At 33.5% G+C, this 18,725-nt stretch overlaps 1 protein-coding gene across 1 annotated transcript; it reads left to right on the forward strand.

Moving 5' to 3' along the window:
- Positions 1 to 1,176: 1,176 nt before the first annotated feature.
- LOC131646484 (myb family transcription factor PHL8-like) lies at positions 1,177 to 3,276 on the forward strand. Its single transcript, XM_058916513.1, has 6 exons — positions 1,177 to 1,558; positions 1,647 to 1,723; positions 1,832 to 1,889; positions 2,053 to 2,122; positions 2,200 to 2,269; positions 2,420 to 3,276. Exons 1-6 carry the CDS (start codon positions 1,438 to 1,440, stop codon positions 3,032 to 3,034), a joined length of 1,011 nt encoding a protein of 336 aa, XP_058772496.1. The 5' UTR covers positions 1,177 to 1,437; the 3' UTR covers positions 3,035 to 3,276.
- Positions 3,277 to 18,725: the final 15,449 nt, after the last annotated feature.

Below are 18,725 nucleotides of genomic sequence, written 5' to 3' on the forward strand. Positions count from 1 at the left end.
CCGAACTATTTGATAAGAGCCTAACCGTTATATTGTTTTTGAAATTTTTTTAATAAAAATTTTGAACTTGTTTTCATCATTTTGATTTTCATTATCAATTAAGTTCGGTCTTAGTTTTAGTTCGAATTATTTGTTATTTATTTCGGTTTTAAAATTACTTGTGTAATATGGTTTGTTCATTTACCAAAATTACGATTCGGTAATTTTAACATTTCTACTTACATGCGGTGCGGTTTGAATCAGTTTTGAGACAGAAACTCATCCAAACTAAAGATAAATTTATTTGTGATTCGATTCAGTTTTAAAAAATATGTTAAAAAATGCAATCACCTCTAATGTGGTTTAATTTGGATGAATTTTTAAATATGCAAAATAAATTTTAATTTTTATTAATATTATAAAAATACTAATAAATAATGAGTTTAATGTAATATATAACATATAATATATAATATATTAAAGTTAATATTAGAAAATAATCAATTATAGTTGAAAGAAATGAAATAATAAAATTAATTAATTAATTCAAAATAATAAATAATATTAAAAATATAAGTATAATCAAATCATAAATTAATGTAATATATCAAACTAATAAAAATTAAATAAATATAAAAATATATACATGCAGCTTAGTTTGGTTTGGATCGATTTTCAATTTGAATTAAAAAGTTTTCACAAAATGACATCTAAACACATACAATATTCAATTTTTATAATTTTTTATTTTATAAATCAATTTTCAATTTTTATTTGAATTTATTTTTATTTGAATACCTTTGATTATAACACAAACGTTTACTATGATAAATATTTATAAATAAAGTATTTCAACAATAAAAGAATTATTTTTTGTCAATACTACAACTTATTTCTATCGAATTAATTAAAAGATTTATGATAGTAAATAGAAAATAATTAATGTTTAGATGTGTTTTCATAACTTTTTAAAGTTAACTATACAAAACTTACTTCAATAATATTTTTTCTTTAAAAAACAGATTGATTATTTAAAATTTAATCACTTTCCATCATTATTTTCTCCTGAAATCTTCTCTAGCCACCAAGAAAGTAAAAACCTATTATTCAGTGTGGACCCACCTAATTCATTATGGAATCAACCATACATAGAGTAAAAGTGGGAAAACAAGAAAATAAAAACAAACTTCACACTTTCCTTCTTTTTCTCTTCTTTCAAGACTCAAAATTTGAGGTGTATTACTTTCTATCTTGTTGTTTCATCATAGATTCTCTTCACCCCAATTTAAGTCAAAGAAAAAAGTGTACAAATAATTTCTATTTTATTTTCAGAAAAGAAAAAAAAGTACAATGAAATGGCTTCTAACATATATATTCCCCCAACATAACCCCACTAGTGTTTCCTCATACAACAACTATACCTTCCATTTATTGATGCAAATCTAGAAGAATCAAAAGATGAAGAATAATCAAAGTATGCATTTTGCTCTATCAACTGATGCAAAACCAAGACTCAAATGGACTCATGAACTTCACCAAAGATTCATTGATGCAATTAATCAACTTGGAGGTGCAGAAAGTAAGTACTATAAAACAAACTCAATTATTAAATTACCTTATATTAATGTTTTGATATCATTGTTGAATTTGAATTATTCATATGGCAGAAGCAACACCAAAGAGTATTATGAGAGTGATGCAAATTCCAGGACTTACTTTGTTCCATCTCAAGAGCCATTTACAGGCATTTATTTCGCTTTTGTAAAGTTTAATTAATTATTTTTGTTTATTGATCAAATATTATATTTGAAATTGTGAGTTTTTTTTCATGTTTTTTTCTTTCTTGTTATAGAAATATAGACTTGGGAAAAGCCAACATCATCTAGAAACATGTTCTGACAACAAACAAGGTGACTAGTTGGAAAATAGTTTTGTTATAGTATGATAGTATCTTTGTCGTCGCGAAGTTTTCAATCTTGACTTTCTGATCTCGAAATAACGAGTTAAATCATTTAAAATTGATTTTAATTTTTGTGTAAATGTAATTTTTCATTGATATTTCTTGTGATGCAGATTATACAGAAATTAAGAGGAGTGATGATGATTGTGGCAAGGAAATTGTGGACCAGAATCAAATCACTGAGTAATCATTAGAAACTTATTATCAAATATTTGATTTTTTTTTTTTAGAGATTTTATTTTGAAAGTGTGTTTTTTTAGAAACATGGAGATAGCTCATGCCCTAGAAATTCAAATGGAAGTAGAGAAAAAACTTTATGAACAAATTGAGGTAACATAAATTATTTGATCGCGATTAAAAATTGCATCAGACATGTTTAGATTGACAGGGATTCGACATATTATGTAATACTGTCAAATCACTCTCAATCCAGACATGTAATAAGGATGTGTTGATCGATTTGATTGGTGGATTTTTTAGGTGCAAAAGCGTTTGCAACTTCGAATTGAAGCTCAAGAAAAGTATTTACAATCGGTACTAAAGAAGGCTCAAGAAACACTTTCTGGATTCAATTCTTCTCCAATTGGTATAAAATTCACAAAAGATGAACTCTCACAATTGGTTGCAATGATAAACAATGTTTGTCCAAGTTCTTCAATTTCAGAACTATCAGAGTCAAGAGAATTAATTTTAGAATGTGGTAAGAGGAAACGGAAAAATGGAACTATGTGTTCATTGGAAAGTTCTTTAACATCTTCTGAAAGCTCGGAAAGAAAAGAAGAGAAAAATTCAATGGAAGAAATAGGAGATTTCAAAAATTTCGAAACTGATTCACTTGAATTGCCACTAAGTACCGAGTGTTCAAAAGTGATATCAGTGTCGTGTCAATGTTCGCGTCTGATGTCTTCTTCTATAGTTGAGCATGATGATTTTTCTAATGAGAGAAAATGTGGCAACAAGTTAAAGAAAGCGAAGTTGTCAGAAATGTTAGACCTGAATAGCCAATCTCAGAATGACATGGACTCAAGTCACTCAACAAGTTCAAAAGCATTATTATTAGATTTAAATTGCAGTTTAAACACTTGTGAACCATGAAGATGGTTTATAAATTTTATTTTATTTTATCACATGAAACTATGCTATGTAGCACAATATCATTAATCATTATTAGAAAAATAATATGTTTATATAGTATGTATATTTTATTATAACGAAAAGAAAGAGTTGAATCTATAACTATTGGTGCTGAAAAGCAAAAGCTATTACTTGAAAAGCACGTAACACACCAATAGGAATGAAAAAAACTAGAAAAGAGAGAAATATTATTGGAATGGAATTAAGAGTTTTTACAAACATGTGTTACATCGTTAATCTAGGATTATACTACTAACTAGGTAACTAACTTCTAGTTAATAACTACATACAAAAATAGCAGTAACCACGTCCATAACTAATATTAACCAGAAATTGAACTATCAGTAACCACATATTAAATTATCATTAACCACATATTGAACTGTTGATAACTAAATGCAAAATACTTAATTACATGTCTAACCAACTTAACTAACTACATAACCAACTCATTGTTAGTTATAACCCTTATTTAAAATTATTTTATCATCCCCCATAATTCTAAATGTTTACAAGTCTTAATTAAATCCTCAAATATTCAAAACTCTCAATCTTCAAGGCTATTGTAAAGCCATCTGCCAATTGCTATTTTGTAGGATAATTTATGACTTCTACCATGCCTTTCATCATTTGCTCCCTTATGAAAGGAAATCTTGTCTCAATATGCTTGATTCTTTCATGTGAAACTGGATTCTTGACAAAACTTATTAGAAATTTTGTTGTCAATCATCAACTTCATAGGCTGTTTTCACTTCACACCTTAGCTCCTTTAACAAAGAGTCAACCCAGATTGATTGACATGAGATAAATGACACTGCTATATACCCGACTTCATAGGAGGGCAATGCAGTGATTTGATGCTTCTTTGTACACCAAGAGATGATTGCTTCATTGTAAAAGAATATGTAACCAAATGTACTTCTTCTATCATTTTTGTCTCCACACCAATCAGTATCACTATGCCAATCAAAACAATTCTCCTTTCACTTTCAACAGTTGTAAACTTCAAGCCTAACTACTAGGTCACTGTAAGAACAAGCATACACTCACAAATGAGTTTTTGATTCATGGCAAACATCACAAGCAACCAAATACAAAAGCATAAATGAATGACTCAAGACAATGGAAGATTATGAAGCTCAAATCACTCAGAAAATGGTATTGCATCTGTTAGGTCGACCAAGCAAAGCCCTAGGTCGACTCAAAACTAGAGCAAACTCAGCAAAACTGACAAGGTCACTGGTAGGTCGACCTACCCACACTCCTAGGTCAACCTAAACTGAAGGGATTTACAGATGTCACTGTTAGGTCGACCTACCCACACTCCTAGGTCGACCTAAACTGAAGAAAAGTCACAAAAATGCATTTCAACTGACTTTAGGTCGACCTAAACCTTCAACAGGTCGACCTAACTGGAAACAACTGCATTTAGGTCGACCTAAACCTTCAACAGGTCAACCTAACTGACTTTAGGTCGACCTAAACCTTCAGCAGGTCAACCTAACAGATTTTAGGCCAACCTAACAGGTCAACCTAACTGGGACAACTTCAACTCTGCTTCTGTTAGGTCGACCTAAGCACTAAAGTAGGTCAACCTAATTGCTAAAAACTTTCCAAATTATGTGTTTTCTCTGCTCCAACATACCAGCAACTATATATATATATCATTCCATGTTAATTATTCAACAACACCAACGACTGAAAGATACACAAACGCTTCTCATCTTCGTTCTTCATCATCTCCAACACAATTACACATAATCATTCTTGCGTTGCGGGTTAGTGATGAGTTCGATAACGTCCATGGAACGGAATTGAAGATTCCTAGTGGGTGAAGGTTTGTGGGGTTTGTTGGTGAATAAAATCTGCGGGTTTTGTCCTCCACGACGGGTGGTTCTTGGGGGTTTTTTTTCAAGAGGCGTTCATTGAGGATTCGGCTGAGTGTAACGATTGAGGAACGGGGAGTTCAAGGAATCAAGACACTGCAGAAGGGAATCAAAGTGAAGCTCTTGGATAACCTTGATCTTGCACAAGATTAAGGGGGAAGAAGATTCAAAGGATCGACATAATTGGTTTATCGTTTATCGCTTTGTTATCTTCTTTGTATATACTACTTTCAACATTAATGAAAGATTACCCAATTTCAATTTGGAATTGGGGGCAGACGTAGTCGTAGCGAGGACGATCGACGAACTGCCTAAACAAATATCGTGTTCTTGTCGCTTTTACTTTTTCATTTACATTCTGTTCATATTTGGTTATAATAGCAAATTGATCAACGATTCGAGTGTTAAGATTGTGAATTAATAACTTACATAAACATCACAATCCACCACACATTGAATTACCTTCAATTTGATCATTATCACCAAGTGTTTGTATATTTGTTTCTATCACTCTTACTGCATTGCAAACATTGTCCATCATACAAAAAGTTAATCTGATTTTCAATAAGAGAAACGCTTTGATTCTGCAACATATACTTTTATCATTTACCTCAAGTCTTTGACTGGTTTTTAAACACATATATAATCGTTTCGATAGTGGTTCGGAATAGACGCGAGTCGATTCAGAATCACTTCCGCTGAAAAGTCATTTAAATCCGTAAAACTGTGAACAATCTATTCACCCCCCCTCTAGATCCTAAGGCCAGCGTCTAACAAGTGGCATCAAGAGCTCTGGTTTATTCCGTGCTACGTGAAACACTTATTGGAAAGATGGCTTCCGGACCTAAAGGGGCTCACAATAGAGCTCCAGTTTTCAACGGTGAAAACTATGGCTATTGGAAGGATTGTATGTGTGTCCACATCAATGCAATTGATAGGAACATCTGGACAGCTATTGTCAATGGTTCCTTTCAGATCACCATGACAAATGCAGCTGGTGCAGTTGTTCCAAAACCAGAAAATACTTGGGATGCTGAAGATGAAAAGAGATATGCATACGATTGGAAAGCGAGAAACATTCTAATCTCAGCTCTAGGAGTTGATGAATACTATCGCGTTTCCCATTGTAGATCAGCTAAAGCTATGTGGGACACATTGCAAGTTGCCCACGAGGGAACGGATGATGTCAAACTAGCTAGGATCAATACGTTAACTCAAGAGTTCGAACTCTTCCACATGGAAGATGGTGAATCCATCGAAAACATGCAGAAGAGATTCGTTCATCTGAAAAATCGGTTAAATTCTCTTGATAGACCTGTTTCCAATGCAGTTGCTACTAACAAAATCTTAAGATGTTTGAACAGGGAATGGAAACCCAAAGTTACAGCAATAAAGGAAGCAAATGATCTAAACACTTTAGACATCACAACTCTATTTGGTAAACTAGAGGAACATGAACAACACCTTAAATGCCTTGACATGCATGAGAAAAGGACAAAGAAAGAAAAGAACATGGAGAAAGAGGTAGAGAAGAAGTCAATAGCTCTAAAAGCTTCGAGCTCCAAGACCTCAAAACGAGAGCCAAAGGATAGTGACACAAGTGATGACGAAGACTCCGATGATGAGGAAATGGGACTGTTTGTGCGAAGATACAACAAATATCTAAAGAAAAATGGAGCAAAACATTCCGACAAAGGCAAAAGATCGTATACTCCTTTATATAGTAAATACACTTCTGTACCAAAAGTATCAACTAGCAAAACTCCATATTCTCATCATATTACCTGTCATTATTGTTGCAAAAAGGGACATACTATTGAAAAATGCAAATTTAGGAGAATTTTAGTTCCTAAAGGAGTATTTCAATGGTTGCCTAAGTGCAACAAATTGTGTACTCACTACCAAGGACCCAATGAAAATTGGGGACCTCCCTCTTTAAATTAATCTTGCAGGAAAAGTGTCTTGACATTGCCGAAAGGTTGTGGTTCCTTGATAGCGGATGTTCAAGACACATGACTGGAGACCTATCTCTTTTCGTTGAGTTTCAAGCAAAGAAAAAGGGGTATGTCACCTATGGAGATAACAATCGGGGAGCCATACTTGGTAAAGGAAGTGTAGGTAACCCTTCTACCACTACTATAACTGATGTGCTGCTAGTAGAAGGTCTTAAACATAATCTTTTAAGTATAAGTCAATTGTGTGACAAAGATTTTAAAGTAATGTTTACAAATTCTGGCTGCACAATAGAACATACTAAGAAAAGAGACATTATGTTTAAGGGCTTAAGAGTAAACAACATCTACATGCTAAAGCTGATGAGGGCATATTCCTTGGTTACTCAATCTAGCAAAGCATATCGGATGTATAATAAGAGATTACTTATAGTAGAAGAGTCAGTACACGTGTCTTTTGATGAATCTTATGCAAAATATGTCGAGAAAGGTCTTTCATTTAATGGTGCAGGTCCGTCCACTGAAGACATTGTCAAGAATAAGGAAGACGAGAATGAAAGTATTGTAAAGAAAGATGCTGAGAGAGAGAAAGATGAGTCTCACAGTGAAAATGAAAAAGAAAGCATCTCAAACAATGAAGAACTTCCCAAGGCCTGGACAAATGTGAAAGACCGTCCAATTGACAATATAATAGGAGACATCTCAAGGGGCGTTACAACACGCTCAAAGATAAGTAACTTCTGTCATCATTTTGCTTTTGTTTCACAAGTTGAGCCGAAAAACGCTAAGAATGCATTACTTGATGAGCATTGGCTAATGGCCATGCAAGAAGAATTAAACCAATTTAAACGGAATGATGTTTGGGACTTAGTCCCTCATCCGGGAGATCATCAAGTAATAGGCACTAGATGGGTTTTTCGTAACAAACTTGATGAAAACGGCGTTATTACTAGAAACAAAGCTAGATTAGTTGCCCAAGGTTATAATCAAGAGGAAGGTATTGATTATGAAGAGACATACGCTCCTGTAGCACGTCTCGAAGCTATTCGTCTCTTACTTGCTTATGCTTGTTCTAAAGACTTCAAACTATTCCAAATGGATGTTAAAAGTGTCTTTCTAAATGTCTATATAAATGAAGAAGTCTATGTTGTTCAGCCACCCGGCTTTGAGAATTACATGTATCCAACTCATGTCTATAAGCTGAAAAGTGCTCTATACGGTCTTAAACAAGCCCCTCGGGCTTGGTACGAACGTTTGAGCAAATTTCTCCTTAGTCAAGGGTACTCTAGGGGTAAAGTTGACACTACTCTCTTTATTAAAAGAAAAGATAAAGATATTCTCTTAGTCCAAATTTATGTAGATGACATTATATTTGGGTCGACTAATGCAAAACTTGTCAAAGATTTTTCTAAGCTTATGCAGAGTGAATTTGAGATGAGTCTCATGGGTGAGCTAAATTTCTTCCTTGGCCTACAAATCAAGCAACTCAGTCATGGAACGTTTGTGAATCAAACTAAATACTGTACGGAGCTGCTCAAAAGATTTGGAATGAGTGAAGCAAAAGAAATTGACACACCTATGGCAACAAATACTAATCTAGACAAAGATGAGAAAGATATCAATCTTGTCCAAAAGAATCTCACTTGAAAGCTGTCAAAAGAATTCTGCGATACTTACGTGGAACTACTACATATGGCCTATGGTATCCAAAGGGAAATGAGTGTCATTTGGTAGGATTCTCCGACTCAGATTTTGCTGGCTGCAAATCCGATAGAAAGAGCACCAGTGGAACATGTCATCTATTCTCAAATTCATTGATAAGTTGGCATAGCAAGAAACAAGTATCGGTTGCATTATCTACTACTGAGGCAAAATATGTAGCTGTCGGAAGCTGCTGTGCGCAGATATTATGGCTCAAGCAACAACTTCTTGACTTTGGTATTAAGCTTGATCGTATACCTATCATGTGCGACAACACAAGTGCCATAAACTTGAAGAGCAAGAAGCAACTAGCTGACATCTTCACCAAACCTCTTGCAACGGAGCAGTTCTTCAACATTCATAGGGAATTAGGGATATTAGATATCTCTAATTTTGAGCTAAATGCGTTTGTTTCCTTAATTTTATTCCTTTACTTTATATATATATATTGATTATGCTCAAGCTAACATCTCTCTCAGTATGAAGGTAGTTCATCATCAAATCAAGCATCATTCCACATTGACTAGAGGAATATACTTCATTATACGAAATGATGACGAGATACCTACAATTGAGAAAGTGGTAACATGTTTGTTGTTCACTTCCAAAAATATCATTGATGCTATAATATGCTATCAATTAACATGTTTATAGTGACTTCTTATATGCTTCTCCACCTATCTCATTTACATGTATATGTTGTTCATCATTACTCATAACATATCATGTATGGACATAAAAATAGTAGAATAAGCATACATCTAACATGTTTGGGCAAACGTTAGCGAGTATTGCATTAGTTCATTTCATTGCATTGCATCTCATTTCTGTCATATTATTATGTCCTTTATTACTTGAATTTAAGCTTGGTTTGTACCTTTAAATATGTTTGGATATTATGCTCTATTTCTTTACTATTGTGTTATGTAAGACATTGTTTTGTTTAGATTATTTTGTTATTCTCTTCTACTATTCTCCTGGTTTCTTTCTTTTTGATGTTGACAAAGGGGGAGATGAGTTGAGAGTACGGGAGAGCTTAGTACGGGGGAGCTTAGTACGGGGGAGCTTACGCATACAAGACCGGGGGAGCTTTCGTCATTTAATCAAATGTTTGCCATCATCAAAAAGGGGGAGTTTGTAAGAACAAGCATACACTCACAAATGAGTTTTTGATTCATGGCAAACATCACAAGCAACCAAATACAAAAGCATAAATGAATGACTCAAGATAATGGAAGATTATGAAGCTCAAATCACTCAGAAAATGGTATTGCATCTGTTAGGTCGACCAAGCAAAGCCCTAGGTCGACTCAAAACTAGAGCAAACTCAGCAAAACTGACAAGGTCACTGGTAGGTCGACCTACCCACACTCCTAGGTCGACCTAAACTGAAGGGATTTACAGATGTCACTGTTAGGTCGACCTACCCACACTCCTAGGTCGACCTAAACTGAAGAAAAGTCACAAAAATGCATTTCAACTGACTTTAGGTCGACGTAAACCTTCAACAGGTCGACCTAACTGGAAACAACTGCATTTAGGTCGACCTAAACCTTCAACAGGTCAACCTAACTGACTTTAGGTCGACCTAAACCTTCAGCAGGTCAACCTAACAGATTTTAGGCCAACCTAACAGGTCAACCTAACTGGGACAACTTCAACTCTGCTTCTGTTAGGTCGACCTAAGCACTAAAGTAGGTCAACCTAATTGCTGAAAACTTCCCAAATTATGTGTTTTCTCTGCTCCAACATACCAGCAACTATATATATATCATTCCATGTTAATTATTCAACAACACCAACGACTGAAAGATACACAAACGCTTCTCATCTTCGTTCTTCATCATCTCCAACACAATTACACATAATCATTCTTGCGTTGCGGGTTAGTGATGAGTTCGATAACGTCCATGGAACGGAATTGAAGATTCCTAGTGGGTGAAGGTTTGTGGGGTTTGTTGGTGAATAAAATCTGCGGGTTTTGTCCTCCACGACGGGTGGTTCTTGGGGGTTTTTTATCAAGAGGCGTTCATTGAGGATTCGGCTGAGTGTAACGATTGAGGAACGGGGAGTTCAAGGAATCAAGACACTGCAGAAGGGAATCAAAGTGAAGCTCTTGGATAACCTTGATCTTGCACAAGATTAAGGGGGAAGAAGATTCAAAGGATCGACATAATTGGTTTATCGTTTATCGCTTTGTTATCTTCTTTGTATATACTACTTTCAACATTAATGAAAGATTACCCAATTTCAATTTGGAATTGGGGGCAGACGTATTCGTAGCGAGGACGATCGACGAACTGCCTAAACAAATATCGTGTTCTTGTCGCTTTTACTTTTTCTTTTACATTCTGTTCATATTTGGTTATAATAGCAAATTGATCAACGATTCGAGTGTTAAGATTGTGAATTAATAACTTACATAAACATCACAATCCACCACACATTGAATTACCTTCAATTTGATCATTATCACCAAGTGTTTGTATATTTGTTTCTATCACTCTTACTGCATTGCAAACATTGTCCATCATACAAAAAGTTAATCTGATTTTCAATAAGAGAAACGCTTTGATTCTGCAACATATACTCTTATCATTTACCTCAAGTCTTTGACTGGTTTTTAAACACATATATAATCGTTTCGATAGTGGTTCGGAATAGACGCGAGTCGATTCAGAATCACTTCCGCTGAAAAGTCATTTAAATCCGTAAAACTGTGAACGATCTATTCACCCCCCCTCTAGATCCTAAGGCCAGCGTCTAACAGTCACTTTGAGATATCTAAAAATTATCTTTGTAGCTACTAGATGAGACTTCTTTGGCATGCACATAAATCTGCTCATTATACTTACTGCATAATATATATCTGGCGTGATATTGCATAAGTATATCAGTGACCCAACCATTTATTTATACAATGTGGAACCTACCTGTTATTCACTTGCACACTCATCCAACTTAGTGTTTGTCTCAAAATGATTTGTGAATGCTTTACATTCAATCATTTCAAATCTTTCAAATAGTACCTTCACATACTTTTGTTGATGCATAAACATTCCTTTTTTACTCTTCACAAATTCCATGCCAAGAAAGTATGATACCCTGCCTAGGTCTGTAATCTCAAATTCCTCCTTCACTTGAGCCTTTAGCTTCTCTAAAGCATGTGAAAGGCTACTTGTAATAAGAAAATCATATACATATCGGAAAAATCATCATGATGCCTTCTTCCTTTGATTCTTGCACATAAACACCATACTCTACAACACATTTCTTTAATCCCAGGTTTACAAGGAATTGCTTAATTCTTTTATTCCTAGCTCTTGGAGTTTGCTTCAAATCATATAATGCCTTGTGTAAATTGTATACCATCTGTTTATTTTCTTTTATAAAAAAACACGGAGGATGAGTTACATATACAACTTCTTCATGAGTAGAGTTGCATTTGATTCACCATCATCATGTGCTATGTTAGCCTCTTCATTATCTTTTTGAATTTCTTTCCTCCTTCTTTCTTGTACCAGCATTCATTTGCAATTGACCATGATTTTCATAAATTATAGAATTATATCTTACTTTTGTCAAAATCCTTCTTCTTAAACTGATTCTTGCCACGACTTCCTCCATTTTTAGAAGATTCGACATTTTCTTCACTTCTTTTCTTTGCAGCATTGTACCAATTTGGATTCTTGGGACCTCCTTTTCCTTTCTTCTTGAAATTTTTCCAACCCCATACTTTTGCATTACTTGATCCTACAATGCTTGTTAAGTTTCTCTTTCAACGCCTCTATCAATTGCCATCAGCCAAAGTGCTTTTAATGAGCTCTGCAAATCCTCAATCTTCATGCTCTTAAGATCTTTAGATTCTTGTATTGCAATAACTATGAAGTCAAATCTTGATATTAAAGATCTCATTACTTTTTCAACTACTTGCTGATCAGTAATTCCTACACTATAAGTCTTCATTTGATTGACCAAAGCAAACAACTTTGAGAAGTAATCACTGATTTTTTGGTTCTCCTCCATTTGCATCAGTTCATACATTCTCCCTAGTGACTGGAACTTCACTTGCTCCCCTTTCTCTCCACCATCATAATACTTCTCTAACACATACCATGCTTCCTTTGATTTTGTGGCCTTTGAGATCTTCTCAAAATGGTAAGAATCTACATTATGTTAAATGTAAAACAAAGCTTTGTAGTTCTTCTTTATTGATTCTTTAAGCATCAGATGGATCTGCACCTTCTTTATACTTTTGTTACACGATTTCAAGTACATCTTATGCTCCAAACAATAATTTTACTATGGCACTCCACATTTTCAATTGCTTCCATCAAGTGTCAAGATATTGGTTGAGAAAGAACCAATTGCATTCATCTTTCTTAAATTTTAAGAAACCTCTGCAACTTTTCTTCACTCTTTGCTTCCCTCTGTTTTCCCACACTTCACTGGTGTTTCCCTCCTAAATCACCTTCAAATTAATGGCGCCGTAAAAGTTGTTACATGCAAAGCAAGTAACACAAAAATGGAAATGAAAAAAACTAGAAAAGTGAGAGATGAATATTATTGGAATAATAAAACTGAGAGTTTTTACAAACATATGTGTCACATCGTTTACATAGATCATACTACTAACTAACTTCTATTTAATAATCACATACACAGTTAGTAGAAACCACATGCATAACTAGCATTAACTACATGATGAACTATCAATAATCATATATTGAACTATCATTGAACTATCAGTAACCACATACTAAAATGTCAGTAATCACACTGAATTATCGATAACCACGTGCCAAAAAATTGAATTACACATCTAATCAACTTAACTAACTATCTAACCAACTCCTAGTTAATTATAACTCCCATTTAAAATTATCACATCAATAACATGGTCATTAAAAATGAGTTTATTATTATAGTTTAAATATGATTTTATTAATGTAATTTTAATATTTTTTAGTTTTAGTAAGTTAAATACAAAAACTATTGTTGCTGTTAAAATCATATGTATTTATTGTTATAGTTTACTAGTTTGACTGAAATGATATTTTATAAAAAGGGTAATGCTAACATGTGTCTTAAGGATATATGTTAAAAAACCTACAAAAAGAAAGTTTGTATTAAAAAATAAATAAATAAATAAATTTTAAATATTTAGTATAAGCGGTGCACAATTTCCAAGAGAAACATTTTTATATTTAGTTTTTAACATGTGCCCTTAGGATACACATTAGCATTACCCTTATAAAAAAGGATTTAAATATATTTTTCCATATTCGTAAGTGTTTATTTGAGAATGTGACAAAAGAAAATCTCTAACCAATATAATTATGTCAAAGATTAAAAGCAACATAATTTAAATTTGAATGACTCAATCCAAACAAAATTATTATTATTATTATTATTATTATTATTATTATTATTATTATTATTATTTGGTGTGGCATAACTACTCTCTTACCTTGATCACTTTCTTATGTCCATGTCATGTTGATGAAATTGGGCCATAAAGTAACAAATTTCTGTTGGAATAATTTAGTAAGGGTTAACCACTAGTTTATTTACTTATCATTCTTAAATCTTAAGGCATTACCAAAATTTGAGTTTTTTTTAGGCAACCACAATATTTGAGTTGGTAGCATCTAACAATTAGCATGATTCCACTTGAACCCATTTTTACTTTAATGTAACTACACGATTGTTGAGTTAAGCACATTAGTTAACAATGTTATGAAAAGTTTTTGCTGTGTAAATTAGATAAACCTTCGACCATTTTCATAGTTTGTTAGTGTCGGGCATAATTCAATAAAACACAATCATTTGAATCTAGTTTGTACTTCTTAGTTTAAAGTTGACTTTAGTTAGAGACATGTTGGAGAAAACTACAAATTACTCGTTTGGATACTTCTCTTTATCTTGTTCATTCATTGTCAAGAAAACCCCAAATACACATATGGTCGTGTTGTGAGGCACATGCCACACCTCTATCACTCTCACTTTTTGTAAGTTTTCACAAATTTGAATTTAAGTTTTTTGGAATAATAAAAGTTTTTTAATCGAAAAATAATTGTTCAGATAACTAAAAAATTTAAATTTATTGAAACATAAACGTATTCCGGCATTATGACAAGTTTATAGGTTAAGATATAATTGTTAAAAGTAAGAGTTTGCTTTGCTTAGAATTGCAAGAGACAATGTATAGATACTTTTTTTTGTAAAATTGGTGAATATTTCATCTAATTAAGATATTTATAGAAGTTTTTTTTAGGTTTAAGAAGTCAAAGTATGGTTTTCCTTAATTCATGATAATCATGAGAATAATGAAAAACTCACTCTCCCTCAATTTATGGATAAACGATTTTTTATGGAAACAATCCTAAATCCATATTTTTAGGAACAACCAATAAAAATAGAGAAATTTTTAATTTATTTTAATTTTAATTGGATTCATGAGGTGATTGGGATTATGAAGAAGAGAAAAAATTATATATTTATTTTTTAGTTAATTCAAATTTTGTGATTGGTTGTGTGTAAAAGAATTTCTTATGTCTGTGTCTACATAAGAATTTTCCTTTTTACCGATCTCTTTAATGAGTTAATGTTTGGACACATCATCTCTCACGTTTGATTAACAAGTGAGTGTTGGAGTTAATTCAAAAACTCAATAGAACGATCTGCAATCCTATTCATAAGCGGCCTCTTGGCCCATTTCGAACAACCACATGAATTCTTAGGGTGCTCGCCCATTACCAGTGTCAAGTGTCTTACTTTCCTATAAATATCAACTAGTGTTTCTACCCGTGTGAGGTACGGGATAAAATTTCTTATACTAAAAATAATATTTTATAAATACTTATAATTTACAAATAAAGTTATATTAACATTATAATCTGTCTGTTATTAGTTTCACGCAATTTTTTTTATCAATAATAAACTACATTTTGTTTATAAAAATATCTTTATTACTTAAAAATTTAATTTATTTAACTATAAAACAATTTTTTTAATTTTTTAATTATGATTCTAATTTTTAAAAGAATAGAATTTGTTAAATTTTTATGTAAGTTACCAAAATAATCATTTAGTCTTTAAATATATAATATCAATTAAGAAATTAAAACGAAATTCTTTTTTTTAAATTTGCTCGATATAAAATAAATAAATAAGATCTCATTTTAAAGATGACCTTCATTTCTAAGAAATAATCTATATGAAATCAATTTTAATTTAGAAAACTTATATATTTATAGATTTTTGTGAATAAAATGATAAAGATTAGAATCACATCAAAGAAATTATAGAAATTAAAAGTTTAAATATTTATAGTATGTTATTTTTTTTAAAATGAAGTATATATTAAACAAAAAGGAAGGAAAACAGGTTACACAAGGGGGACCAAACCAAGACCCCTTAATAACAAAGCCTAAGCCTAGGGGTACCTTCCTTGTCTAAGAGGTAATCCTTCACAATAACTAAATGAACAAACGAAAACCAAGAAAAACAACGTAAAGAAAATCCAATGTTCGCCAGAAAATTAGCACAAAAATTGGCCTCCCTATAGACGTGAGATATCATGAAATCAGTGGTGCGAGTATACGCAACACAATCGAGCCAACAAGATCTAATTTTCCATGGAACAATGAATAAATCAGAAAAAAGCTTTAACTACCAAAGTGCAATCAGATTCCATCCATATTTTCTTCAAGCCCATGATCTTAGCCCTCTCCATAGCAACAACTGCTGTCAACAACTCAGCCATAGCAGCATTGTCCTCTCCCAAAAAATCACAAAAACTCCCCATGTGACAAGCATTCTCGTCCCGAAAAATACCTCCACACGCAATCATGGATGGATCAACTCTAGCAAGACCATCAATATTAACTTTGACCCAACCATTCGGGGGAGGTTGCCAAAGAACTTCCAAATCGAATTATTGGAACAATTATCAGTAGTGTCTCCAACCGGTTTAGCTCTAGACATAATTTCCCCGATACAAGATTTCCAATTAATAGTCTTCTATTCAAATCTCCTTTGATTTCTAGCTCTCCAAACCTGGTAGAACAGATTACAAACACAAGAGGAGCCCCAACATTGGCTTGGGGAGACCATTAAGACTTAAGCATTAAAACATAATCCTGAACACAGTTGATGGAACCATTAAACTGCAATTTGTTTAGGATCCATGACCAAACCTGCTTAATAAATTTACAGTCGAAGAAGATGTGGTGAGTAGTTTCTATGTTTTCTTTGCACATAGAGCACATAAATGTGCATTGGAATCCTCTAAGCGACAAGTTCTCGTCCGTGGACATTTTATTATGCATAATTCTCCAAACTACCATTGAGTGAGAAGGAGGAACACACTTGTTCCAAGGGAACTTATTGGAAGTCCGGGGGAGAGAAGAAGACTGTCTTTGGAAGTGATTATAAGCAAGTTTCATAGAAAGCTCCCCATTTTCTAAATTACGCCAAATAATGGAGTCCTCGAAACTTTCCTCTGGAATATTCGCAGCAGAAACCATAGTCGTCAGCTGGGGGAAAGCCACTTGAACACTGACAGAAATGCACCACCTTCTATCTACCATTCAATCCTTGACTGAAGTGGTAAGAATATTGTGAAATATCTCAGGAATGTTAAACATAGTAGCCAAAGACTCTTGTAACCAACGGTCGAGCCAAAAGTTAATATTCGCCCCATCACCAATAATCCACTTCGAATTATCCAACACATCTTGGTAGCAATCTTTGATACTGGCCCAAATAGATGATTTTATGTGATAAGAGATAGTGCCTTTGCCCCTTATCACACGAGCAGCCAGAAGATTAGAACAACACAGTTTTCCTTTAACAAAGTCCCAGCAAAGTTTCAAATTGGTAGCAGAGTTGAAAGCAGCAAGAGACCTTAGCCCAAGCCCACCATCCTTTAAAATTTTGCAGCAAGTCTTCAAAGCAACCGTAACAATCTTCTTTTGATCCATGTTGCCACTCCAAATGAAGTTACCCAAGAGGTAATTCGCTTTATGAGAGAACTGGGCTAGTTATAGACGGAGATACAATGCACCATCATGCTTTGCACCACTGACTTGATAAGCATCAGCCTGCCCACCATGGAGAGAATATTGGCTTTCCAACTAGCCAACCTCAGTTTGATTTATCTGCAACAAACATGAAATACATAGGTATAGGTCTCCCAACAAAAATAGGTGCACCAAGATATAAAAAAGGAGGATTCGCCTTGGTGAACCCAATGATAGAAGCAAGAAAGTTTAATCTCCCTAAAGACATTCCCCCTGCATAGATAAGAGACTTAGAGTTATTATAATTCTGACCAGAACACACAGCATATTCCTTAAGTAAATTATTAATAGCAGTAATGGATTTAATGTACCCTCTATAGAATATCATAATATCATCTGCGTAAAGAGTATGAGAGGGCACAAAGGCATTTCTAGAGGCTTTAATAAGGTTAATACTATTATTATCTACAAGATGTGTAATCCCTCTACTTAGCACTTCTTCAGCCAGGAAAAATAAAATAGAGACAAGGGATCTCCTTGTCTCACTCCATTTGAGCATTTAAAGTAGCCAGCTTGCTTTCCATTAAAACTAATGGAAAGGTTAGCAGAATGAAGTAAGGTGTTTATCCAGCTATCAAGAGTTTTAAGAAGGAAATCCCAGTTAAGAGTGTCAAAGGCTTTGGAAATATCTATCTTCAAAGCCACATTTCCACTGAAGCATTTGTCATTATGCAAATTTATAGCTTCAGAGGTGACGCATATACAATATTTGATGTTTCTCCCAATGACAAAGCCTTTCTGCTCCTTAGAGATCAAGGAGGGTAAAATAGTTGGAAGTCTGTCAGCCATTATTTTAGTAATGATCTTAAGCTTGAAATTATCTAAGGCAATAGGTCTATAGTGATTAATAGTGTTAGGTTCATTATTTTTAGGAATAAGAATTATAGTATAAGAGTTATAGTTAGGAAGAAGCCAATCCTGCAGGAAGAATTGGGTAACAACATCAATGACATCTTTCTGTATGATGTTCCAAAAATTTTGAAAAAAGGTTGCCCCAAAACCATCAGGACCTGGAGCAGAATCAAAA

Source organism: Vicia villosa, linkage group LG2 (assembly GCF_029867415.1).
Source record: "Vicia villosa cultivar HV-30 ecotype Madison, WI linkage group LG2, Vvil1.0, whole genome shotgun sequence".
Classification (NCBI taxonomy): Eukaryota; Viridiplantae; Streptophyta; class Magnoliopsida; order Fabales; family Fabaceae; genus Vicia; species Vicia villosa.